The 21,962-nt window shown below is 41.5% G+C and overlaps 1 protein-coding gene across 1 annotated transcript in view; it reads right to left on the reverse strand.

Annotated features, from left to right (window-relative positions):
* The window catches only part of bmpr2b (bone morphogenetic protein receptor, type II b (serine/threonine kinase)), a 280,508-nt gene extending 258,854 nt beyond the window's left edge, over positions 1-21,654 (reverse strand). Inside the window, exons 1-2 of the mRNA XM_059967372.1 lie at positions 21,449-21,654; positions 20,169-20,853 (exon numbers count right to left, since the gene is read on the reverse strand). Coding sequence (XP_059823355.1) covers positions 20,169-20,232 — 64 coding nt within the window. The 5' untranslated portion in view covers positions 20,233-20,853; positions 21,449-21,654. The remainder of the gene's footprint in view (positions 1-20,168; positions 20,854-21,448) is intronic.
* Positions 21,655-21,962: the final 308 nt, after the last annotated feature.

Here is a 21,962-nt window from a genome sequence, read left to right on the forward strand (position 1 = left end):
TGAAAAGGCCTATAAACACAAGGATATTACTCAATGAGACCCCTCTACCATTCAAATAGAAAATGATTGATCTTTAACTTAATCAACCATTTCCTGTATGAATGGTGGAACAGTCTTGTCCATAATTTTAAATAACATGGCCTAGACAAACTGATTTTATGAAGATTTTAACTGCTTCCCTCCATCAGGTTCAACAGCCTTCTATTAGTGAATCATTTCTTCCAGATTTCCAATATCCTTTGTCTGTAGCAGTGTTTTTTGTTTGCATAAACCCTCAGACAACCTAGTTTTAATTTTACGTTAAGCACATTGTCCTGAATTCCCTCAACATGAAGTGTTTCTTTACAACCACCTATCAAATCATTTCATTTTTTTTTAACCTCAATTAAATCACATTATTTTCTATACTCAAGGGAATACAATCTAATTTCTGAAACCTTTCATATTAACACATAGTTCCAATATCACTCTAATTTTTCCATCCAACCTGTCCAAAGCCAATTCCAGATTATCATTTTCAAAGCACTCTGTACAAATGAAGGTGGTTCTCCAGCTGCCATATAACTAGATCTCAATACAACTGTAGAATGTTTCCATCCTTCACACAATAAATTCATTCCAAAGCCATTTTCCAATTTAGAAGGGAAAACAAGTTATCCTCTCACCAATTATCTTCAATGAGATATTTTAATTTAGAATCTTAACAGTCAGGGTTACATTGTGAATAAAAATAAAGGAGGAAATTTGTCCTTTAAATCAAGGCAAGTGATTGAGGTAGTAATAAGTGCTTTGCATAAGTATTTAGAGGTTTACAAAAGTTAGAGGATAGTGAAAACAGTGAGGCATGAGAATGTGCTATGGCTTTTTGAGATCAAGGGGGAGTAGTGTTAGGTCTTCTGAAAGCATTAAGGAGGCTACTGGATCTCTGAGAAGGATCTGAGACCTCACTAGCAATAGGTGAGGTCTTGGAGACTAGAGAGTAGCAAATGTTGTTCCTCTTTTTTAGGGTAAATGGGGATAATCCAAGTAATTATAAGCTAGTGAGTTTATTAATGGTAGGGATACTATTGGAGGGGGACAGGATTTCTGCACTTTCAGAAGATGCAGCCTACTTGGGGACAGGCAACATGACTTTCTGGAGGGCAGATCATGCCTTATAAATTTGACTGAGTTTTTTTTTAAGTTTTTAAGTTTTTTTTTTGAGTTTTTTTTTTAAGTGGCTTGATGAGGGTAAGACAGTGGATGTTATCTACGTGGAACTCAGTAAGTTATTTGATAAGGTTGCTCATGGGAGACCAATTCAGAATATATTGCATAGGATCCAGGGTGAATTGCAGGTTTGGATTTGGAACTGGCTTGCCCATAGTAAACAGTAGGTATTCAAAGCTGTTATTCTGTCTGGAAGTTCATGATGGGTAGTGTTTCAGTAATGATTGGTACTGGGCTCTCTGTTCTTTGTGATATACACTTAACAGCCATTTCATTACATACCTCCTCTACCTAAAAGTGGCCACCGGCTATATGTTTGTGTCTTCATCTGTAGGTCATCCATTTCAACGTTCAACATCTTATGCATTGAGATGCTCTTCTGTACACCACTATTGTAACACATAACACCACTGTTGTAACATGTAATTATTTGAGTTACTATCAACTTTCTGTCATTTGAACCAGTCTGGTCATTCCCCTCCTGACCTCTCTTATTAATAACTGTTTCCGCCCATAGAACAGCCGCTCACTGGCTTTTTTTTTGTGCACCATTCTCCAAGCTTTAGAGCAGGGGTTCTCGCCTTTTTTTGTGCCATGGACCCCTACCAGGAGTACAAGGTCAGTGGACCCCAGGTTGGGAACTCCTACACTAGAGACTGTTGTGCATGCAAGTCACAGCAGATCAGCAGTTTCTGAGATACTCAAACTACCCCAATAATTCCATGGTCAAAGTCATTTGGATCACATTTCTTCCCTGTTCTAATATTTGGTCTAAACAACAAATGGACCTCTTGTATATGCCTGCATGTTTTTATGCACTGAGTTGGAGTTAAAGACTTTTAGATAGACACTTGAACGCAAAAGGAATAGGGGGATATGTATGATACTTTTGGAGCAGCAAGAGTGGGAACCACTGCAAACAGGAAGTCTCTTTGCACACAAGTTTCACCCAGGCCAATAAAATGTAAGCTTTAAGCAAAGCAGCCATTGTGGACAGGGATAGTGGGGGACAGAGGCTTTGGCTCAAGAAGCTTCAATGAAAAGAACCAGAGGCTAAGGTCCTGGAGTAAGATTTCGATCAGCCATTGTGTGAGTGGGCCTGTATACGAGTACAAGGTCTGAGGCTTTGGCTAAAAGCTTCAACAAGGAGGCACAGGTGAGAGGCAGCTAAGAATAAGTTACTTGTTGTAACTACATGATATTGGAACTGGTGGACCCCTTTGTGGTTCCTGGTGATCACATCTGCAACTAGTGTTCATTGCTCAAGCAACTCTGGCTCAAAGTTGATTATCTGGAATCTGAGCTTGAAATACTGTGCGTTGGGAGGGGGAAATTTAACTGGATATTGTGTTTCAGGAGGCAGTCACACCCATTAGATTAACAACTTTAAATTCAGTTTGTGGCTAGGGACAAGTGGGTGTGACCGTGAGTGAGGCAAATAGGGAGATCCAAGAGGTAGTGCTGGATAGCCACAGCCTTTAAGCTTGCCTAACAGGTCTGAGAATGTAGCTCCCTGTGAGGATGTAACTGGAGGCTTTAATTAGAATAAGCAACCAAACCATGCTGCCATGGTTCAGAGATCCATTCAACAAAAGAGAGGGAAGAGAAATGTATCAAACTATTTATTGTCAAAAGGGGTTCAGGCAAGGATCGAAAGTCCCAAAGGCTGCCAGGGTTTAGGACATCTCATCTGACCTGCAGATCCATGTGGGTATCAACAATGTAAGAAGAACAAGAGGTTCTGAGGAAATTTGAACACCTGGGGTCTAAATTAACATGCAAAATTCAGTACAGTCATCTCTGGATTGTTACCTCAGCTACATGCAAATTGGTACAAGGCTAATAGGAGCAGGGACCTAAATGTGTGGCTCAAGTGCTAGTGTGGGAGATGAGGGTTTGAAATCCCAGTACAATGGTATAGGAAGAAAGGTGCCGTTCTGATGGGACACACTCCACCGGAAACAGGGTCATGGAGGCAGAGTCATAGAACACTACTGCATAAAAACAGGTCCCTTGGCTCATCTGCCTAGTACCATCAACCTGCACCCAGATCCCTCCATATCCTTCCCATCATGTACCTATCCAGATTTCTCTTAAATATTGAAATTGAACCTGCATCCATCAATTCCACTGACAACTCGTTCCACACTCTCACCACCCCAAGTGAAGCTGTTCTCCCTACTGTATCCCTTAAACATTTCACCTTTTACCCTTAACCTCCAGTTCTAGTCTCACCCAACTGCAGTGGAAAAAAGCCTGTTTGCATTTTACCTTGTCTACAGCCCTAGTAATTTTGTATATGTACATTCATAATTCTCTCATTTTTCTATGCTCTAGGGAATAAAGTCCTAACCTATTCACCTTTTCCCTATAGCTCAGATCCTCGAGTCCTGTCAACATCCTTGCAAATTTTCTTTGCACACTTAATCTTATTTACATCTTCTTTGTAGATAGATGAAAATCCTCATAATACTCCAAATTAGGCCTCATCAATGTCTTAAACAACTATGACATAACATCCTGACTCCTGCACTCTCTACTCCTGAGTTATGAAGGCCAATGTGCCAAAAACTTTTTTTTAAAACAATGCTGTCTACTTGTGATGCTACTTTCAAGGAATTATGGACCTATTTCCCCAAAACTTTCAAAAACATTTTTGCCCTATCTGGTTGTCCTCCCAAAGTGCAACAGCTCACACTTGTCTGAATTAAATTCCATCTGCCATTTTTCAGCCCACTTTCCCAACTGAAAGCTTTCCGCTGTAAACTTTGATAGTCTTCCTTTCTGTCCATTACAGCCCTAATCTTGTCATCTGCAAATTTGTTAATCCAGTTTACCTGATCATCATCCAGATAGTCTCTATTAATGACAAACGAAAAGTAACCCAGCACCAATCCTTGCAGCACACCATTAGTCAAAGGCCTGCAGTCAGAGTCCACCACTCTTTGGCTTCTCCCTCAAAGCCAATGTCTAATCCATTTTACTACCTCATCTTGAATGTGGGACCTTGTCAAATGCCTCACTAAAGTCCATGTAGACAACATCCACTGCCATGCTCTCATCAACTTTCCTTGTAATTGCTCAAAAAACACTTGTTTAGAGATGACCAACCATGCACAAAGCCATGTTGACTATCCCTAATCAGTCCTTTCCATCCATTAAGGTATTCCCTTGAAAACCCTTCCAATAACTTGCCCACTACTCATGTCATGCTCACTGGCCAATAATTTCTTGATTATTCTTAATACCCTTCTTAAACAACAGAACAACATTAGCTATCCTCCAATCCTCTGGCACTTCACCCATGACTAAGGAAATGCAGCTATCACCATTCTGGTATTGCATCTCAAATTCTGCCATGAAAGCATGCAGATTTTTAAATTTATTCTTAAATACTAGGATAATTCCAAGTTTATCATATAGTAAATAAAATACGACTGAAGGACATTTACCTATAACAGAAATGCGACAGCCAATTCGCAAACAATGCAGCAATGTGAGTAACTAGATGGTTTGCTTTAGGAATGTCAAGATAAGTAATATTGGTCTGAACACCCATATTCCTCAAAGTCATTTGGATCTAACAGAGACCTTGCAAAGGGCAAGTCCTCTAACAATGCGGCCTTCCATCTTCGTTGTATAGAAAAGTAAAGGGCAAGACATTAAAAGCAGATCAGAGAAAAATTGTTTCAGGAATGGTGGCTGGATTCTGGAAAGCATTATCCAAAGGGCTAGTGGAGGCGAGTAATTTCACAACATTCAAAAAATATTTAAATAAGCACTTGAATCACCAAGGCATAGTCTAAAGATTAGGTGCTAATGGATGGCCAATATGCTGGGGCACACTTTGATTTCTGTGCAAAATGATTTTACAACTTGATCGCCAGACAGAAACTTTAACCAACATCTGCCCAATTCAGTCAAGCATGCTGTTACAGCAGGTCACTACCAAAACCTATTTTTAAAAAAATATACTTGTTGCCCTGTCCAGAGCACAATCAATCTGCTCCCTAGGCCACACAAACACCACTTTGCAAGTAGCATTGAAGATAATGAAATGCCCACAAGGCTATTGACTGATAAAACTGTGCAGCCTCATCCTATTTCTGCCACTGGCTGAGCAGAATTGGCAGACAGCCCTTAAAAATCAAGCTATTCAATTAACACACAAAATGCTGGTAGAACACAGCAGGCCAGGCAGAAATGCAGAGAAGCACTGTCAACGTTTCAGGCCGAGACCCTTCATTGATAGCGCTTCTCCCTATAGATGCTGCCTGGCCTGCTGCGTTCCACCAGCATTTTGTGTGTGTTGTCTTAATTTCCAGCATCTGCAGATTTCCTCATGTAAGCTATTCAATTGCTGCTTCTAATGGTTCAGTTTACCCACAGAGTACAAATGCAACTCCACCAATGGAACTACTTCCATCTGGCCATTCACATTATGACACTCTTTAAATATTACTAATTATGAAATGAGCAAGAATAGAAACAAACAAAATGTTAACACTTTATTACAACCAGTTCTCTACAATAATTTAGATGGCAAAGATGGTCTAACTCAGGGGTCGGCAACGTTTACCACTGAAAGAGCCAATATGGACCCATTTCCCACAGAAACGAAAACACTGGGAGCCACAAAACCCGTTTGACATTTAAAATGAAATAACATTGCATACAACGGTTTTTTTGCCTTTATGCTATGTATAAACAAACTATAATGTGTTGCATTTATGAAATTGATGAACTCCTGCAGAGAAAACGAAATTACATTTCTGCATGCAACAAAAACATTTTGAACTCCGAAAAAAAGACATTGGGTTGAAGGTTACTCCATAGTTAGCCTACCTTGGATTGAAGAATTAAAAGAAAGCGCGCACTGGCGGGTGTCAGGCATTGGCAGTGGTGATGTATATTAATAGCGATAAAAAACACGTTGTAGCGGTGTGCTACACGCAGCGCTAAAATGAAGACACTGCAAAGGTAACTTTATTCGAACTAAACAGCCTTGCTTTAAAGCCTCCCTCAACCCGTCCCCATGGGCGCGGATGCTCCAAAAGACACGTATTCACAAACCCCCGTAGGCTATCTCCCTTAGCCGGAACGGTGGCTAATTGTGAGCCGGTTCGGATGTGCCAGGAAATGGGGTCTCCACAACGTTTTTAGATTGTACAAGATCACCATAATCTTCAAATTTTGAATTACATTTCAAAAACTAACAAACCACAGGGAGCAGCAGCACAGAGATGAAAGAGTCGCATGCGGCTCCGGGGCCGCGGGTTGCCGACCCCTGGTCTAACTAAAACAAAAACAAATCACCAAATTCCACTTATGAATCCCAAGCACCACCAAACTGACAATGTCAGGTCAATCAGGATCACACTTAAGTCATACAGTGCATTTAAAAAAAAGTACTCAACACCCCCCCCCCACCCCAAAGTCTGGAAGTTTTCATGTTTTATTGTTTACAACAGTTGAATCACAGTGGATTTAAGCTTTTTTCCTCCACTGATCAACAGAAAAAGACACTTCCATGTCAGAGTGAAAACAAATCTCTACAAAGTGATCTAAATTCATTACAAACATAAAACACAAAATAACTCCTGCTGAAATGTTAGTATGAAGCAAAGACAATCATGTTCAGCTTAGATCAGGAGGCTTATTACACAGCCCACCTAGGATAAGGCTTGGAGTAACACACTAAATGCTGGAGGAACTCAGCAGGTCAGGCAGCATCTATGGGGAGGAATAAACAGTCGACAATTCAGGCTGAGACCCTTCATATGAAGTTTCTATTTGGATTGCATATGAAGAATGTGGAACTTCAGTCCATCAAGGCTCACTGCACTCGGCAAAAACAGCAAAGTTTTAACTGAACAACAAATAAAATATAAAAGGTGATTAAAGGTGGTATTTTTCCATGTATTTTGTGAACTATTGATTATCAGAATACAATTTTTTACATTCCATCATCAAAACTCTTAGCTGAGGAACCTTAATTTTTCCAACAGGGCACTCCACCCTAACAATTTGTAACTTTCAAAATGGCTAGTCCAGCAGATACTTATTATTGTTGGCACTTGTAACTTGGATTGGAATGTTTCCAACTAAATCTACACAATGTTGCAATAAACTTTACATGGGTTATTACAGAAGTAGCATTATTAGAGCAAGTCAAATACTGAATCAGCATTATCACGAGTAGACAAAGGGCCACACATTGACATAGCACAGAGACAGACCCTTTGGCCCAACTCATGCTTGCTGACCAAGATGCTTATCTATACTAATCCCATCTGCCTGCTTTTCAACAATCTCTCTCTAAACCTTTCCTATCTACATACTGTCCAAATGTCTTTTAAATATTGTAATTGTATTCCCTCTATCAGCTCACTCCATGTACTTAAAACCTTTCATGTGGAAAATCCTGCTCCTCAGATCCTTGTTAAATCTTCTCCTCATCTTAAAGATGTGCCTTTAATTTTTTTTTAAAGACTCCCTATCCAGAAAAAAAAGACCATCTATTCTCATCTATCAAGTAATTTCATACACCTTCACCACTATCTACTGTGTTACCAACGTGAGGGAACTATGTACTAGTAGCCCTATGTCTCACTGTTCAACACCACCACCCCAGGCTCCACCTTTTAACATGCATCACTTCACAATTATCTAAATTAAATTCCAACAGCCGCTCCCTGCCCTCTTTCCTAGTTGAGCTAAATCATTATACTCACAACAGCAATTTTGATGTAATCTGCAATCTTACTAATTATGCCACCTCTATCCTCTTCCAAATCTCTAATAAATCTGATAACCATTAAAAAATCCATCCAGCAGCAATCCCTTTGCACTCTACTGGTTACAGGTCTCCACTACCACTAAAACAATTTTGGATATGATTTGTTATCTCACCCTGGATCCCAAGTATAGGTCTTCACCAGGTAATAACAGGGTTCCATTCTCATGAACTGTTCATAACCCAAGCTGTTGTAATGCAGTGATCCAGATGCCCAGCCATGTACTTAAATAAAAATATAGGCCTGTGGCGACCCATTTCCTGGCACATCCGAACCGACTCACAATTAGATAGCCTACGGGGGTTTGCGAGCACAGAGCTTTGGAGCCTCTGCGCCATGGGGGGCAGGTTGAGGGAGGCTTAAAAGTGAGGCTGAAGATTTCGAATAAAGTTTTTTTCCTTCGACTGCAGTTACCGACTCCGTGTCGTAATTTTAGCGCTGCGTGTAGCACACCGCTACAGGCCAACCAACGGCACTCTGTAGTTAAACCAGGGTGGTTAACTCAACCATTCAGATTTCTCTGCAAGATGGAGTTCCCACACAGTGGAAAATGCCTGTAACCCCACTGCAGGTGGCAAATCCATCCCACCAGTCTCTCAAATGCTTGTTTATATGTACTTGCTGTATTGTTAGTTCATAACCTAGGGAGGGGCCAGTATCTTCTGGACAAGCCTACCATGCAGGTCTTGTCAAAGGCCTTGCTAAAGTCCATGTAGACAATGTACAAAGCATTGAGGTCACAAAAAAAAAGTTGAATTTATGAGAGCAACACACAAAATGCTGAAAGAACTCAGCAGGCCAGGCAGCATCTATAGAAAAAAGTACAGTCAACATTTCAGGCTACAACCCTTCAGCAGTACTGGGGAGTGTTGAGTAGATTTAAAAGGTTGGGGGGGTGGATAGAGAACCAAAGGGTAATAAGTGAAACCAAGAGAGGAAGTTGATTGGGGAGATGAGGAGAGAGGGAAAAGGGGATAGGAATTTATGAGACATGATTTTCCATGAGCAAAGCTATGCCGACTATTTCTAATCAGTTCCTGCATTTCCAAATGCAAATAAATCCTGTCCCTCAGAATCCTTTCCGGTAACTTCCCTGCCATTGACACAAAGCTAACAAGCCTGTTCTTGCAGTCCTTCTTAAATAAAGACACATTAGCCATTATCCAGTTCTCTGCTAACTCATCCATGGCTAACGAAGCTACAAAATTCTCTGCTAGGACTCCAATAAACATACTTCTTAAACTGTATTAGGTACTACATCAGAAACAGAATTTTCCATACTAAACACAGTCAACAGTCCGTCTCAAAGGAGCACTTAGTCAGCATCAGGATTGAGAAGCAACAAGCTTCATAACTTGCACAAGTTCTTAAATAGGCAAAAGTAGCACATTGTAACCCATTAAATTTTCCAGCTTAATTTAAAATCATTTTAAGATTTCAACACAGCTTCTCAAAACCTCCACAAGTATAAAGTCTATTCCAATATATTTCCCCTTTTTCTGAAACATTTTTCATCTAAAATATGAATAACCATAACATAAGAAATAGGAACATGAGTAGGCTATCTGGCCTGTCGAGCCTGCTCCGCCATTCAATAAAATGATGCAAACACGAAGAAATCTGCAGATGCTGGAAATTCAAGCAACACACACAAAATGCTGGTGGACCACAGCAGGCCAGGCAGCATCTACAGGAAGAAGTACAGTCGACATTTCGGGCCGAGACCCTTCGTCGGGACAAACTGAAATAAAAGTAAGAGATTTGAAAGTGGGAGGGGGAGAGGGAGAACCAGAATGATAGAAGACAGGAGGGGGAGGGATGAAGCTAAGAGCTGGAAAGTTGATTGGCAAAAGGGATACACAGCTTGAGAAGGGAAAGCATCATGGGACAGGAAGCCAAGGGAGAAAGAAAGGGGGAGAGGAGCATCAGAGGGAGATGAAGAACAGGCAAGGAGTGATTGAGAGAGGGGCAGAGAGAGAAAAAGAGGAGGGGAAATGAATAAAGGGTGGGGTAAGAAGGGAAGGAGGGGCATTAATGGAAGTTAGAGAAATCAATGTTCATGCCATCAGATTGGAGACTACCCAGAAAGAATACAAGGTGTTGTTCCTCCAACCTGAGTATCGCTTCATCTTGATAGTAGAGGAGGCCATGGATAGACATATCAGAATGGGAATGGGATGTGGAATTAAAATGTGTGGCCACTGGGAGGTCCTGCTTTCTCTGGCAGACAGAGCATAGGTGTTCAACAAAATGGTCTCCCAGTCTGTGTCGGGTCTCACCAATATATAGAAGGCCGCACTATAAAAGCCATAAAATCATGGTTCATCTGGCCAGGGACTCATCTCCATCAAGCCACCTTTTCCACATAACCCTTAATTCCCCTACTATGCAAAAATCTATCCAACCTTGGATTAAATATTTACTGAGGTCGCCTCCACTGCTTCACTGAGCAGAGAATTCCATACATTCACCACTCTCTGGGAAAGCAATTTCCTTATCTCCGTCCTAAATTTACTTCCCTGAATCTTGAGGCTACGTCCCCTAGTCCCTGTCTCACCTACAAATGGAAACAACTTTCCTATCTCTTTCAAAATTTATTGTTTCTATAAAATTTCCTCTCATTCTTCTGATTCCAAGTACAGTCCCAGGTGACTCAATCTCTCCTCATAGTCTAACCCCCTCATTTCTGGAATCAACCTGGTGAACCTCCTCTTCACCACTTCCAAAGCCAGTATATCATTCCTCAATTAAGGAGACCAGAACTACACACAGTTCTTCAGGTGTGGCCTCACCAATACCCTGTACAGTTGCAACGTAACCTCCCTGCTCTTAAATTCAATCCCTCTAGCAATAAAGGACAACATTCCATTTGCCTTCTCGATAGCCTGCTGCACCTGCAAACCAACCTTTTGTGATTCATGCACAAGCACTCCCAAGTCCTTCTGCATAGCAGCATGCTGCAGTCTTTTCCCATTTAAATAATAATCTGATCTTCCATTTTTCCTTCCAAAGTGTTTCTTGCATTTACCAACTTTGTACCCTTGCCCACTCATTTAACCTATCTTTACCTTTCTGCACTCTCCGTATCTTCTGCACAGTTTGCATTTCCACTCAATTTAGTGTCATCAACAAACTTAGATATGCACTACACTTGGTCCCCACTTCTAGATCGTTAATGTACATCACGAACAGTTGCGGGCCCAGCACAGACCTCTACGGCACACCACTCACCACTGTTTGCCAACTATAGAGACACCCATGTATCCTAACTTTCTGCTTTCTATTGGATAACCAATCCTCTATCCATGCCAATACAGCATCCTCAGCTCTGTGCATCCTTATCTTATGATGAGTCTTTTATGCAACACCTTATTGAACACCTTCTGGAAATCCAAGTAAATAACATCCATCTGTTCCCCTCTATCTACTGTGCTCATTATATCCTCAAAGAACTCCAATATGTTTATCAAACAGGACCTGCCTTTGCTGAGTCCATGCTGTGTCTGCCCGATGGATCCATTTCTTTCCAGATGCCTCGCTATTTCTTCTTTAATGATAGCTTCAAGCATTTTCCAACTGCAGATGTTAAACTGTCTTTTGCCTACATCCTTTGTTGAACAATGGTGTGACTTTCACTGTCTCCCAGTCCACCGGGACCAGCCCAGAGTCCAGAGAATTTTGGTAAATTATTATCATCAAAGCCTCTACTTTAACTTCTGCCATTTCTTTCAGTACCCTGGAATGCATTCCATCAGGGCCAGGGGACTTGTCTATCTTCAGGCTCACAAGTTTGCCCACCACTGCTACCCCTTTAGTGATAGCTATTATATTGAGGTCCTCACCTCCAGTTGCATTCATAACCTCTCTCTTTGGCATGTTAGACGAGTTTTCCATGAAGACTGACACAAAATAGCCATTCAAAGCCTTGGCTATTTCTTCATTAACCAATATCAATTCCCCCTTCTCGTCGTTCAAGAGAAATACATTCTTTTCTGCTTTATATAATAATTAAAAACTTTTACTATCTAATTTTCTGCGTTTATTTTCATAATCCAACTGTCCTTTATTGCTCATTTCGCATTTTTTGTTGCTTTTTAAAGTGTTCCCAATCTTCCAGTTTCCCACTACTCATGGCAACTTCGTACGGTCAAGCTTTTAGTTTGATGTCTTCCTTTATTTCCTTAGTTATCCAAGGTTGGCTCTTCCCACCCTTGCTATCCTTGCTTTTAACTGGAATATTCTCTTTAGAAGTCTTCCACTATTGTTCAACTGTCCCATCATATAGTCTGTGTTTCCCAGTCTACACTAGCCTAATCCTCCCTCATCCCATTGTAGTTTCCACTGTTTAGAGATAATACACTGGTCTTAGAACGATCTGTTGCACCCTCCGTTTGTTTAAGAAACTCATTCATACTGTGATCACTCTTTCCAAGAGGATCCCCAACTACAAGATCACTAATTTTATTTGTCTCATCGCACAGGACCAGAGCTAAGATAGCATGTTCTCTTGTAGGTTCAGTTATATGCTGTTCAAGACAGCTATCATGGATGCATTCTATGAAGTCCTCCTCAAGACTACCTCAACCAGCTTGATGAGGTAGTCAATCTATATTCCACAATAACTGTTGTTCCATTTTTAGATGCTTCATGTATTTCTCTGTTTATTGCCTGTGCCACTGTAATGTTATTATTTGGCAGCCGATAGACAACTCCCACCAGTGACTTTTTCACTTTACTATTCCTTTTCTTTTTTTTTACCTTTTGCTTTTACCTTAACTTTATTCACACTTTTCTCTTACTTTATCCATATTTCTCCAATCTGTTGAACCCACCGTTCTACTACTTAGTTTAAAGCCCTATCCAAAGCTTTAGTTATGAAACCCTAGAGAAGGCTAGGCCTTTACTTGAGTTTAGAAGAATGAGGGGATCTCATAGAAATCTATCAAATAGTGAAAGGCCTAGATAGAGTGGACACAATGAGGATGCTTCCTATAGTGGGGGAATCAAAGACTAGAGGGCACAGCCTCAAAATAAAGGAATGTCCCTTTAGAATGTAGATGAGAAAGAGTATTTTTTTATATAGCTAGAAGGTGATGAATCTGTGGAATTCACCGCCACAGACAGCTGTAGAGGCCAAGTCATTGGCTATATTTAAACTGGAGGTTGATAGGTTCTTGATTAGTAATAGTGTCAAAGGTTATGTGAGAAGGCAGGAGAACAGGGTTGAGAGGGAGAACAAATCAGATTAGATAGAATGGTAGAGCAGACTCGAAGGACTGAATGGCATAATTCTGCTCCTATGTCTTATGATCTTAGAACAAAAGCTATGATAAAAAGGAAGAAGTAACTGGGTGAAATTAGCCTTTATTTATAATTATGATAGAGAATGGGGCAGTGGAGAAACTGAGTAAAACTAGGAGCTGATGAGGGGCTCAGCTGAAAACAGCTTGAATATTACATGCACACACAACAAAAAATGGAAACAGAAGTAAACGAGCTGGCACCCATATGATCATGTCCCATCTACCTTTGGCCATATCCCTATAGCCTCACACCCATGTTCTTTCAAAATTTATCTAATTTATCCACTTTAATCACTACTAATGAGCTAGCTGCCATAGTTTCTGGGGCAAAGATTTCACTGCTTTACCTACTTTTTAAATGACAATTTCTTGAAATTTTGTCCTCCCTTTTTGAAATTTTACATAAGCTAAAAACATTTCACCATGTACTGTGTCATGCTCCCAAGGATCTTGTGTTACAGAAAGATCACCTCTTGTTCTTTTAGACTCCAAATAATAAAGACCCAGCCTGTTTAATAATTGATGGGATAATCATCTTGTTGCTGAAGTTAGCTTGTGAATCATTTTTTGTTCTGCTTCCAATGCTGCTATCTTCTTTCCTGGGTAAGGGGGCCAAACTATGCATAGTACTCCAAGTGTGGTCTTGGCAATTCCCTGTGTAACAGTTCCCTCTTTCTAAACCGCAACCCCTCTGCAATAAAGACCGAGATGGCATTTGCTCACTCTACTTGCTGCACTTCTCTGCTGATGTTTTGCAATTCCCTGAATATCCCTGGATTTATTTGTAGTCCTTTTCCATTTGGGTAACAATTTGATGTTAGACTTGTTTTCAGGCTGGCAAGGATACTATGAAAATTAGTAGTGACCTATCAGTTACTGTACAATCTGTACTGATGACTTTTTAAAAAAATGATGGAGTGTAAACTTCGCAAGCATGCCATGATGCAAGCTATGTGGGCGTGTGAATTGAGGAGGCTGCAATGGATATGAACTCTGGCCACTTTATTGGGTACAGGAGTGGAACCAAGTGTAGTCATTGCTGTAGCTCATCCACTTAAAGGTTTGACGTGTGTTCAGAGATGCTCTTCTGCGCACCACTGTTGCAACACCTGGTTATCTGAGTTATTGTTGCCTTTGTCAGCTTGAACCAGTCTGGTTATTCTTCTCTGACCTCTCTCATTAACAAGGCAATTTTGCCTACAGAACTGTTTGTTGTTCACTGGATGTTTCATTGGTTTTTGAACTATTCTCTGTAAACTCTAGAGACCGCTGTGTGTGAAAATCCCAAGAGATCGGCAGTTTCAAAGATAGTCAAATTACTCCGTCTGGCACTAACAGTCGTTATACAGTCAAAGTCACATAGATTGCATTTCTTCCCCATTCTGATGTCTAGTCTGAAGAACAAGTGAACCTCTTGACCATGCTTCTATGCATTGAGTTGCTGCCACTGATTGGTTGATTAGACATTTGCATCAACAAGCAGGTGTACAGATGTACCTAATAAAGTGGCCACCGCGTGTAGATACTTGAAGTAAAACATACAAGAACTGGAGCTACTCAGCAGATGAGGCAACATCTATGGAAGTGAATAAAGAGTCCTCCAGTATGTTATAAGTGTTACTCTGGATTTCTAGCATCTGCAGAATATCTTGTGTTTAGTTTGTGAATGGGTAAGAAGTGGATGATAGTACTGTATGGCAAATTGGAAAGCTATTTAATTGGAAGAGTTGCAAAGAACAATACTGCAAGTAGTGAGAAGCTAGTGAACTTTGTTTTACAATTATACTGGAGTACTGAGGGAAGATCTGATGTTTCTATAAGATTGATAGATCCCAAAAGAAATCAGTGTCACAGTAGCATTGTAAGTGCACAAATATACAAATATTGGAAGAGAAGTAAGAAAGAATTTTTAAAAAAAAGATACCTCAAACAGTCTAACAGGAGGGGATCATCACTTCCTCGGCTACAGGTTGACTCATCATAGAGCCTAATGGCCAAGGGTAAAAATGACCTTGTGTAGCACTCTTAGGAGCAGCACAGTTGTCTTAGTCTGTTACTGAAAGTGCTCCTCTGTTCAGCCAAGGTGGCATGCAGAGGGTGAGAAAAGTTATCTGGAATTGCCAGGATTTTCTGTAGGGTCCTTTGTTCTACCATAGCCTCCAGTGTGTCCATTTTGACTCCTATAACAGAGCCAGCTTTTCTAATCAGTTTACTCAGCTTGGCATCACTATGTTGATGCTTTTGCTTCAGCACACCACTGCATAGAAGACTGTACAAGTGACAACAGACATATAGATATTAGTCAGCCCTCTTTATCTGCTTGTTCCGCATGCACGGATTCAACCAACCGCAGATTGGGCAAACCCGGAAGTTCTCTCTCTAGCACTTGTTCTTTGAGCATATACAGACTTTTTTCTTGTCATTATTCCCTAAACAATACAGTATAACAACTATTTACATGATATTTACATTGTATTAGGTATTATAAGTAATCTAGAGATGATTTAAAGTATACGGGAGGATATGCATAGGTTACCGTGGTTTGGGACGAAAAAAAACCAGAACTCTAATTTGGAACAGGTATATCCGGTATTATTTAGTGTCAGTTAGTCAAAACATTTGTCTTAGTATATGGTATATATTTTACCTTTCTATGCATATAAAACACTTAAGAAATGTATGTATTTCAATAATTAAACCACTATGTTGCTTAGTAATAATTGTAGCTTTCATTGGGTCAGGGCCTTCACATGCTCCATTATTCTCACTTTATCCTTTAAAATTGTTCCGATCGTTGACTGACTGTAGCCTAATGCTTTTCCAACAACCAATGGCTTTTCACCTCTTTCCGATTGCTTTATTATTTCCACTTTATTTTTTAATTGTGATTGTTTTCCATCAACGGAAGAGAAACACTGCAGGCGGAGGGGCCTGAGCTCCGCCGGGTCCTAAAGTCCACCACACTGAGACAGGTTAAATAAGGGTACTTGAGCATCCGCGTTTTTTGGTATCCATGGGGAGTCCCGGAACCAATACCCCGCAGATGAGGAGAGCTGACTGTATAAAGATGATAGGTATCTTTTTCCCCCAAGGTTGAAATATCTTAATACTAGAGGGCATACATTTAAGGTGAGTGCAAAGGGGATGTGCTGGGCAAGTTTTTTTTAAAATACAGTGTGGTGTGCACCTTGACTGTGCTGCCAGTGGTGGTATTGGAGGTAGATATGATAGACATTTAAGAGGCTCTTAGATAGACAAATAACTTTGCAGAGAACAAAGTGGTAAGGATTTGGGTAGGCAGATGGGACTAGTCCAGTAGGGTTTTAGTAACTGGTTTAGTTAGTTCAGTAAAAGGTTGTGGACTGAATGTCCTGTTCCTTTCCTGTACTGTTCTATTGTAATGGAATATTTGCAGATACTGAAGAAGATGGGACAAAGACAGCATGGTTTCCTTAAGAGAAAATCTTGCCTGATGTATGTGTTGGAATCCTTTGAGGTGATTACATGTAGGATAGATAAAAAGGATGTAGTGGATGTTGTATATTTCGACGTTGACAAGGTGCCACATATGAGGTTGCTTACCAAGTTAAGTGCCCATGATATTATAGGAAAGTTATTGGCATGGTTAGAGCATTGGCTGATTGGTAGGAGGCCACAAATGGGAATAAAAGTATCCTTTACTGGTTGGCTGCCAGTGAGTAGTGGTGTTCCGCATCTACTAAGTACTGACTTGATTTGAAGGAGGTGAATACTTATGCAATCAATTATTTTGTTTTATATTTGTAATTAATTTAGATTACTTTGTAGAGATCTGTTTTCATAATGAGTTTTTCCCTGTTGATCAGTGTCAAAAAAGCCAGATTAAATCCACTGTGATTCAATGTTGTAAAAGAATAAAACATGAAAACTTCTGGGGTGGGGGGGGGGGTGAAAACACTTTATAGGCACAGAATGTCTTGGATATAGTATATTATTTCCAAAAATTCTTATTATCAGGAGCAATTATTCCTGCTAAGGCTTCATATCAATGACAGTCATGAACAAAAGTCATTTTATTTTATTTGCTGCCTAGCAAAAGGGAAAACTTGTCAATGAATTAAAAATTAGAAAAGTCAGAGTGGAGTGCAGAAAAGACAAGTGCAAAAGAGACAAAGATTACCAGATTTTAAAAGCACAATGAGTGCAAGGGCACTTTTTTTTTGAATGCCTGTAGTATTTGAAACAAGGTCAGTGAATTTGTGGCACAAATCAGTATAAAGGAGTATGATTTACTGGCTATTACAGAATTGTGGTTGCAGGGTGGACAGGATTGGGAATTAAATATCCAAGGATATCAGGTAATATGGAAGATAGGAAGGAAGTTGAGGTAGGTGGGGTAGCACTGTTTATTAAGGATGAGATCAGGGCAATATAAGATCTGAGGAGCAGAATGTTGATTCCTTCTAGGTAGAGATTAGGAATAGTAAAGGGAAAAGTCACTGGTGGGAGTTGTCAATCGGCCGAAGGCCACATGACAGTGGCACAGGCAGTAAACTGAGAAATATGTGAGGCATGTAAGAGTGGAACGACAGTTATAACGAAGGGCTTTAACTTGCACGTGGATGTAAATATAGGCCAGTTAGTTTAACATCTGTAGTTGGGGAAATGCTTGAAGCTATCATTAAAGAAGAGGCATCCTGGAAAGAAATGGATCCATCAGGCAGACAGCATGGGTTCAACAAAAGCAGGTCCTGTTTGACAAAATTACTGTCGTCCTTTGAGGATATAACAAGCGCAGTAGATAGATGTTGTTTCCACTGGTAGGTGAGACCAGAACTAGTGGACATAGCCTCAAGATTCAGGGGAGTAGATTGGGGACGGAGATGAGGAGGAACTGCTTTTCCCCCCGAGTGTGGTGTATCTGTGGAATTCTCCATCCAATGAAGCAGTGGAGCCTACATCAGTAAATATATTTAAGACAAGGTTGGATAGATTTTTGCATAGCAAGGGAATTAAGAGTTATGGGCAAAAGGCAGGTAGGTGGAGATGGGTCCCTGGCCAGATCTGCCATGACCTTATTGAATGATGCAGCAGGCTCGACGGGCCAGAAGGCCGACTCCTGGTCCTATTTCTTATGTTCTTATAACTGCTGCTCCCATTTAAAAACAACCGTTCTTCAATCCAAGGTACAATACTAATCACAAAACTGCAAGTCCCTTCTTCACATAACAACCCACTCTGTAATAACATACCTTTTAGAAATTCAAATATGCCATATCCCTAAAAATAAACCTTAACAAGCAACTGAAACATAAATCTCAACTAAAGCTGCTTCTTCACAAATGTTGAACTATCCAACATGAATGTATGGTATACTTCTTAGTTGTTACCTTTCAGATTTCCTCAATCTGTAATTCTTCGTATCATCTCTCCACACTATTTTTCATTCTTTTCCTGTCATTCATCGCTGTGACTGATAATGAACACACAGTTGAAAGTACACTCAATGCACTCAAACCAAAACAATCTCCTGGATGAAATTCCACCTGTCCTTAATATTTCTCGAAATATCTCGGGTTTTTTTTAAGTATCACAAATTTGCAGCAGTTAGCGCAATGCTATTACAACTCAGGGCCTCAGAGTTCAGAATTCTGCCACAGTCTGTAAGGAGTTTGTATGTTCCACCCATGACCATGTGGGTTTCCTCTGAGTGCTCTGGTTTGCTCCCACAGTCCAAAGGTTTACTGATTAGTAGGTTAATTAGTCACTGTAAGTTATCCTATGATTAGGCTAGTGTTAAATAGGTGGGTTGCTGGGCAGTGTGGCTCGTTGGCCAAAAGGGTCTGTTCCATGTTGCATCTCTAAATAAATAAGGGTGCTCTGTGAATGTTTTGAAACCACACCTTGAGCAACTTTGTCATCCATGTGATTTTTATTTCAGATAGTACAACACACAATTCTAGAGGTGTGTTTATACAGTCAGAAGTACAAATTTACAAATCTGCTTAACCACAAATGTTCCTTCACTAGTGATTTCTGGGTTTTTTTTACAATCAGGCTGAGGCAAATGGCAAGAAAAGGGGCACTACTAATCAAGCATCACCCACCAGTATACTTGCTTTGCAACTACACCCAATATCCAATAGTGATAAATGTGAGGACTTAACATAAAACAAGCACCCCAACACATTCTACAAATGTTTTTTTTAACCCACCTTACATCAACAGCAACACTTATTCACAAATAATAAGAAAGGAATGCAGCTGGACTGAAATACAGATATCAATGCAGCCTTGATATACTTGCTTTTATTCCTCTCTGTTCATTAAGGATGGATGTGGGCTGTACAATACTGCACAAAGAAGGCGGTGAGAGTTGGATATTCAGGTATTTATGGGAACTAAAACCAAACCAGACCTTATTCCAATCTCCCAGTGCTCTAAAATAAATGCATAACCAACTGACGGCAGTCTAAAGAAAATAATGTATCTGATTTTCTGCACGAGAACCAATCGCAAGTAAATATTTTCAAAACGTGAAGGCCAAGTCCAGGGTTTATGACTCAGTGATAACAACGACCACCCTTCTCCCTCCCCACATACGCTCTTCCACCCACTATTTTTCGTTCTTCTTCCCCCTCCCCTTCCCTATTTCATACCCTCCCTACTCTCACCCCTCTGTCGGGGCCTCACCAGCCCCCATCACCTCGTTCCTGCCGCCCCTCCCCCATCTCCTGGGCCTTGATCCCTACCACCATCTCTGTCCCTACCCTCTGCACATACCCTCTTTTGAGTGACACAGAGGAGGCTGTGAGTCTCTTTACTTTCCCGCCGGCTCTTAAGCCTGCATGGAGAGAGAGAGAAAAAATCAGTCACTTACCGCCCCCGGCGCTCGAAAAGGCGGCCAGCATTCCAAAGAAGAGAAGGCAGAAGGAAGCAGCCATGTCCTACGAGGATGAATGTACAAACAAATGCAATCAGAAGGCGCCGTGTGGGCAAGTGTGCGACCCCCTTGCTCACTGACAGCCGGGCAGCACACCGCCAACAGCCCGTGACCTGGCACTCATCTTTGCTGCGGCCAGACAGGCAGCCGGGACAAAGTAAAGAGCCTCGAAATCCCGTCAGAGGAGAGCGGCGGGCCCCGCCACCCGGCCGAATGCAGCCGACCGTCAGCTCGCGCCTCCCGCCGGCGCCGTCGTGAATCCGTGCGGCTGGCCGCCTCCGGCCGCTTCCCCTCGTCCCCAACTCCCGGTCAGGTCGGACCTATAATTGTTTTCCTTTTTAAGTGCTCGGTTATTTAAAAATCCGGGGCGGGGAGCCACCGGCTTCCAGACCAAGAGGGTGGGTAAAATCCTCTTTGAAACTTATTTTCTTCTGCAGGACACCACACTGAAGAATTCCAGCTGTTGTTAAATTTTTCCTCAAAGTTTAATTCGGTGTGGAAGGGTGGAATCGGTAATTTTTTTTAAAAAATAAACTTGTCTGAGGAGGTGGAATCGCTGTGTTTTTGAATTCCAACGATGTCCCGGTTTCTTTTCCTTTATCGACGATGCTGCTTTTCCGCTCTGAGGGAAGGGAGAGAAAAATAAACGTTCACTTATTAAACAAATAAGTGGTGTTTTGAAGAGATTTTCCCCTTGGGGTAATTTTTTTTCTCTCTCTTCAGCATGAAGTTCGAAATTACTTTTAATTTTCCTTGTGTGATCTGCTTTTTATCCAACTGCTGATGATTTTCCCTTCCATTTAAATTGCTCCCTCCGTCTGCTCGGAGATTGTTTTATTCGTCTATTTTCTTCCCTCCCCCTCCTCCCTCGCCGCTTTAATTCTCCATTGACCGCCCTGCCGTTCCACGAAAGTAAAAGAAAATGCTCCGTGGCCGCGGGTTTCCCCCACCCCCTCGCCCCGCGTGTCCCTTCCCTTGCCCCCCGCCCCCGGTCTGCTGCAGTTTGAGCGGAGCAGGGAGAGCGAGGAGGATGTCTGGGCCACTCGTACAGCAGCGGGGGACAGGGGCCAGCTCGATCCAGTGGATTCGCACGGCGTCGTACTCTCCTCTCCTCGCCTGTGTTAAACTCCCAGATCGTGCCCCAGCATCGACGGATCCAAGCTACGGCAGACGTCGGGGTGCTGAAGCCCGCACCGCCACGTAGATTTCCAACTCACTTTAATTTTCTGCTGCGGCTGCCGCTGGTTCCCGCTGTTGTATCTGGAGAAGGAAGATAGTGGGAAAGCAGTCGGCTGCGCCAAGAGGTGACCATGAACGTGGAGTGAGATCCGGAGCCAGACACACAGCACGGTAAAGAACCGGGGAAACGCCCGCCTGGCACACCGCGTTCAGACACCGAGCCAGAGGCTGTGTCTGATTTACAGTTCTGGAGGAACAGCTCCCTCTATTGTACAGGCTCTGCGATCAAAAAAAAAGAATTTAACCCTCATATGGCTGATGAGAATAGGCGAATCCGGTCTCCCTCAAGTTACGTATGTCTACATACATTTGCGTGGTGCTCTTTAACATGGAATCGATTGCCCAAGCCACTTTAGAGCCATCATCCATGATAACTACGTAAATATCTAGTCACTGTTGTCCTCGGAAGATTTTCATTGCCATCTTCCCACACAGTCTGTGGTCCAGGCTGGCCAACACATTTGAGAGGAAATCCACGTGGTCATAGGGAGA

This window comes from Hypanus sabinus, chromosome 4 (genome assembly GCF_030144855.1).
Source record: "Hypanus sabinus isolate sHypSab1 chromosome 4, sHypSab1.hap1, whole genome shotgun sequence".
NCBI classification, from domain to species: domain Eukaryota; kingdom Metazoa; phylum Chordata; class Chondrichthyes; order Myliobatiformes; family Dasyatidae; genus Hypanus; species Hypanus sabinus.